This window comes from Cricetulus griseus, unplaced genomic scaffold (assembly GCF_003668045.3).
Source record: "Cricetulus griseus strain 17A/GY unplaced genomic scaffold, alternate assembly CriGri-PICRH-1.0 unplaced_scaffold_98, whole genome shotgun sequence".
NCBI lineage: Eukaryota > Metazoa > Chordata > Mammalia > Rodentia > Cricetidae > Cricetulus > Cricetulus griseus.
In genome coordinates, this window is record NW_023277441.1 from 97,661 (window position 1) to 103,258 (window position 5,598).

The window sequence follows — 5,598 nt, forward strand, 5'->3', positions numbered from 1 at the left end:
ATACATGAAAAAGTGCCAGCTTCCAAAAGAACAAGGGATGAAGGTACAAAAACATACTATGTAAGCCAAGGACCTGACCTACATTATGAAAAGAGGCTGAAAGCTTATGAAATGCCTGAAGGTTTCTAAAGCACATTTAAGCATTTCAGACATGAACCACACAGAATATCAACTACTCAGTGCTCCAACAAGCCTGCACCCCCTCCTCTGAGCCCTTAAGCTCAAGAGGGAGGTGCACTCCAGATGTTCAGTAGGAAGTGAGGTGGAGCCAGCCAGTGGATCTGAATCACAAGGATGGGCTGGGAGGCTTCACTGCTCCAACTCAAGCAAGACCTGAAGGCAGAAAGGATGGAATGAGGACCACCTAATGATCATGAATCCCTTTCCTGACCTTCTCCCCTTTCTTCTTTGTCTCCCATAATTGAAGATTCGTCTCTGACACAAATGGATAGACCAATTCCTTGCTGCATTCCCCACCTCCAGCCTCACCTTCCCTCCTTCCTCCATCATTGGCCACCAACCTGCTCTGGTGAAGCTCAGGGTCTCTAAATATAACTTCCTGATGTCAGGAAAGTTCTTTGGCTTTCCACTACCCACACCATCTGGCATAGTCTCACATGCAAGTGTGTGTGTGTGTGTGTGTGTGTGTGTGTGTGTGTGTGTGTGTGTGTCAGAGAGAGAGAGAGAGAGAGAGAGACAGAGAGAGACAGACAGACAGACAGACAGACAGACAGACAAAGACTGCATACATTGGTGCTTCTGAGCATGTGCTGGTATGGGAAGGACAGAGGACAGCCTGGGGTGTCAGGCATTCCCTTCCTGTTTCAGGGTTGTTTTGAGCACTGTTTGAGGACTCTAACAGAAACATGGTGGTTTAATTGAGGAAAACAAAACCTTTAAATATTTTCCTTCTGTCATTCCTCACCATGTTTTAGAATGTGTGACTTTTAAAAATGCTACTTGAGCTGCTGACTTGAGGCTTGTGAAAAAATTGTCAGATGAATTTTGGCTTGGGATTAAGGCAGTACTCCTCTAACATTTCAGAAATGGCCCTAAACATACTTCTGACACTTTATACTCCATATGTATGTGAAGCAGCATCCTCGGCACTGATGGTTATAAATGAAAAGTACCGATCAACTCTGGAAAATGTGGAAGATACTTTATGCCCCACAGTGTCAAATTTTTAGTCAATATTTAACCCTTTTGTGTAGATATAAACAAACACACCCATTTCCTTGGCATTCACATTTGTTTTATCCTTAATAAATGATAAGACCACATGTATACCAAGGACTTGTGTTCAAGTAAATTTCTTTATAGTTTATTTCTGTAAATGTTTTGTTTGTATATCTAGCCTATGTGCTGATATACGGGGGTCCTATAAACATTTCTCAGTTGGAAAGTGGTTTTGAGACAGGAAACTTCAAGAAGCCCTGGCCTAGGATTCATCTCCCTCCCTTGCCAGAGCTCTGTGATCAGCCACCTCTCCAGCTTCATTCTGCCCCTTCTGTCCCAGCAGTTCTGTCCAGGGTGGCTTCCTCTTACACTCCCTCGGCCCCATTTGCCTCAGTGCTCAACAATGTCCAGCCTTACTTCCCAGGCACACTAGAGGTTTAATTCCCTTCTCAGCTCATAAGGCCCTTGCTCTCTGGGTGGGCCTTTTGTGATCTAGTGGCAAAATAAACCTTGAGAAGAAATCCAGGCTATACATCTGAACTGAGATCCCCCTGAGAACAGAGACCATATCTCCTTCCCTGTATGTCTTCCACAGATCACTACAGTGTGCGGTCGACTGGGGACAGGGGGCCTGGGTGAGGAATCAGGATGCCAGGTTCTATTTCTTCCACTTGATATGCTGCCTGCCTTGGGGCAAGTCCCTGCAACCCCGGGGGGCCTCGGTCTCCTTCTCTCTCTTGACATCAGGGCACCAGCCGATTACTGCTGAGCACAAAACTAGAGAAGCTGAGCATTCACTGAATAATCCTCAAGTGCCCTCTCTGAAGTCAGCTTCAGAAGACTGGGGTACCCAGCCCCAAAGTCATTCAAACTACCAACTTACCCCATGCACCCCAGCTATGACCAACTTACCACAGAGCCTCCCACCTCCCAACCATCTCCATCCCATGCTGCTTTTTAAGAACCCAGCTACCTGGTTAGCTGTGGGTCTGGCGCCATGTCCAAGAAGAGTTCTTCAGAGTCATGAGGGCCTCGGCAGCCTCCAGTGTCTCCTGACACTCTAAGGTGGCAGAAACCGAGGCCTGGTCAGAGGCAATGGGGCCCTGCAAAGAAACAGGTGTGAGGAGAACAGGAGCTGTGCAACCAATGCATCTTCTCAGAAGCACAAATGCCCTTTCAGTGCCCAGATGCCTCCAGTGCCCACTCCCACCCCAACCCCTAGGCAGTCTGCTCTGCGCATCCACTTAGCTCCTCCACCCCCCCCCAAGTTTCCAGAGCACCAACTTCTCTGCAGGGACCTGTGGTTCCGGTGGATGATGCTCCACGGAGGGACATGGCAGGGGGGTCATATCCAAGCATCTGGAAACAAGAAGTGAGGGAGTCAAAACACTTGGATGGGTGGGTAGCACCTATAGACTGAGACTGGCAGGGCTTCTGCAATAACAGAAGGTGGGAATCCAAAGGACTGTGGAGACCACAGACCCTATGGCTTGGACTTGTCCTTTGTCCTGCACAGCCTATTTTCCTTTCCACACCCCCGCTGACACAGTTTTCCTGAGACATCAATCTGTACAAGCCTTTTTTATTCTCTCCCAGATACACAGTGAAGAAGACATCAGGGAACCATGTGTGCTTGTGTTCTAATCTGCAAAGTCCCTGGAGAGATATGGTGACCTTCCATTTTCAGGGACTGGTTCTTGCCAGCATTTTGCCCAGCCACCACAGATCACGGAGTACTTCCAGGGGCCTTTCTCTGCTGGCCTCTGGACTGTCCCCTGGGCCTCTGTGGCCTTTGCCATCATGACCCTCGGTTTCACCAGGACCTTCTATCTCACCCATCTGTTGTGATATAGAGAAACAGTGCCCACGTGTTGAAGGCCCACTGTGTGGCAGGCCTTGTGCCGGTGCTTTCTTCAATGCGAGAGGTATAGGATGTCTTTGCCAAAATGACCTCTAGGAAATGGATGCTTGGAAAAATAAAGTCACTTGTACCAAGTCTCTGGAGTAGGAATTGTCAAATTGGGAGAGGCCCCTGTCTGACATGCAGCCTTCTCCTTCCCTTACCCTTGTCCTCCTCCTTCCCACGGTCATCCTCCTCCTGTTCCTACAGCAACAAGCCCAGGGCTGGATACACACTGACACAAGACACAGCCAGCTCCATGGTCACTTTCTACTCACGGGCTGGACGAGGAAAAAGTCTCATGGAGTCCCACGGAAGGAGAAGAAACAACCAAGGGCTGCTCCGGGTTCATTGTCATGCAGGCTGGAGGTGAAAGTGGTGGGGGCCAGCAGAAGAGAGGAGGCCCTTGGGAACTTCCCTGCAGAGACAGAGATCACAGGGACTGGGTTCCAGGCCAGCCAGGAAGAGTGGTGGGCTGGGCAAATTTTAGGCTGATGGCAGGAGCCCAGAATGTCAGGGCTCTGAAGACCCCGCAGAACCCTCCTCCAATAACATGTCCTATTGGCACCAAAAAGACTGAGGCCCAAGAAGTGATGTTTCCCAATGTCACAAGGCATTGTGCTGAACAATTAGAGGTGGAAGCCCTGGCTTTAATAAGACACAGTTGGAAGGGTCTTGACAGTGACTGAGGGTAGCCTCCCACTCTTGCAACAGATTCTCCTTACCTCCGGGGAACTTGTGAAGGTCCGGACGTCAGGCTGGCACACAGTGTTCTCCTTCCCAGCTGTAAAAGACCACCAATTCCTCCCCACTGGCTGCCCGCCAGCCTCATCTGAAGACACTCACCACCACTGTGAGAACTCTTCTCTATGGGCCTTTTCAAACCTCCCAACCCCCCAAATCTTTGCTTCCTTTAAACACGTACTGCCTACCATTGATAAGATGTTTTCGACCTGGGCCCCAAGGTTCAGGGTGTACTCGCCCAAGGTCACACTGCAAATCTGGGACAGAGCTAGTCACAGAGAAACTCAGGGTATGCTCCCCTCCAACCAAACTGAAGCTTTCTGCCCAGCCAATGACACTCACTGCGACCTCTTGCTTTGGCACAGGACTTCTTGCCCTGCTTGAGGGGTTTATGGGTGACATCCCTAGTTGTTCTTGGTAGTCGAATCTGTCTTCTCTTTAGCAGTACACCATGCGCCCTCTTCTCAGAACCCAGAGCAGGCAGGGCCTCGCTGTGTTCCCTACAGTGGGGGTTTGAAGGACTCCTGCTAGTCATGTGAAAAAGGGGGCATGACACACTCCCCAAGGCAGACACCACACTCACGAAGAGTCGGCACAACTGGGACACTCACAGACAGACCTAAGAATGTGAGGAACAGGTTTCTCACCGGGCTTGGGTCCTGGTGCCACAACTGTGGCCTCTGACACGGTGAATGGCAGGTTCTCTGAGGCCAGGTTCGATTCCCAGTGGGGCTCTAGGCTTGCTCCCCATGTTAGATTCCAAGTTGGAGGTCCAGGAGTGGACATCCACTTTGTCTTTTTGTTCCACGGCTCTGGGGTAGAGAGCACAAAACCCATCGTATTGCCATGCATATCCCCCAAGTCATTGTGCCCCTGTATGCAAAGGGAGCCTGACCCCTCCCCAACCGAGATACCATACTATGGAGGAGGCGTGTTTCTCACCTGTTTTGGGTCCTGGTGCTAGAGCTGTGGCCTCTGGCGGGGTGATTGGCAAGTTCTCTGGGGCCAGCTTTGATTCCCAGTGGGGCTCCAGGCTTGTTCCCCATGTTACATTCCAAGTTGGAGGGCCACCAGGAAACATCCACTTTGTATTTTTGCTCCACAGCTCTGGGATGGAGAGCAGAAAAGCCACTGCATCCCATGGCCACTGTATCCCCATGTGTAGCCCCCAAGCCACTGTACCCCCATGCACAAGGGAGCCCGACACCTCCCCAACCCAGACACCATACTCACAAGGATGGGGGTTCCTCACCTGGCCTGGGTCCTGGTGCCACCACTGTGGCCTCTGTCAGAGTGATGTGCAGGTTCTCTGAGGCCAGGTTCGAGTACCAGTGGGGCTCCAGCCTTGATCCCGGTGTTACATTCCAAGTTGGAGGGCCACCAGGAAACATCTACTTTGTATTTTTGTTCCACGGCTCTGGGGTGGAGATCAGAAAAGCCACTGTATCCCCACGTGCAAGGGGAGCATGATCCGTACCCCAAAACAGTCACCATACCCACGAAGAGGCAGGTTTCTCACCTGGCTTGGGTCCTGGTGCCACAGCTATGGCCTCTGCCAGGGTGATTTGCAAGTGCTCTGAGGCCAGGTTCGATTCCCACTGGGGCTCCAGTCTTGTTCCCGGTGTGACATTCCAAATTGGAGGGACACCAGGAAACATCCATTTTGTCTTTTTGTTCCGTGGCCCTAGGGTAGAGAGCAGTAAGGCCACTCTATCCCACAAGCCACTGCATCCCTATGTGCAAAGGAAGCCTGACCTCTTCCCCAACCCAGACTA

General features: G+C 50.9%; 1 protein-coding gene across 1 annotated transcript; it reads right to left on the minus strand.

Annotated features, from left to right (window-relative positions):
- Positions 1–2,156: 2,156 nt before the first annotated feature.
- On the minus strand, positions 2,157–5,485 carry LOC113837732 (doublesex- and mab-3-related transcription factor C1-like). Its single transcript, XM_035453947.1, has 8 exons — positions 5,343–5,485; positions 4,166–4,323; positions 3,805–3,863; positions 3,393–3,497; positions 3,244–3,283; positions 3,015–3,132; positions 2,460–2,538; positions 2,157–2,282 (listed from the first exon to the last, which is right to left on the minus strand). Exons 1-8 carry the CDS (start codon positions 5,483–5,485, stop codon positions 2,157–2,159), a joined length of 828 nt encoding a protein of 275 aa, XP_035309838.1.
- Between the last annotated feature and the right edge of the window lie 113 nt (positions 5,486–5,598).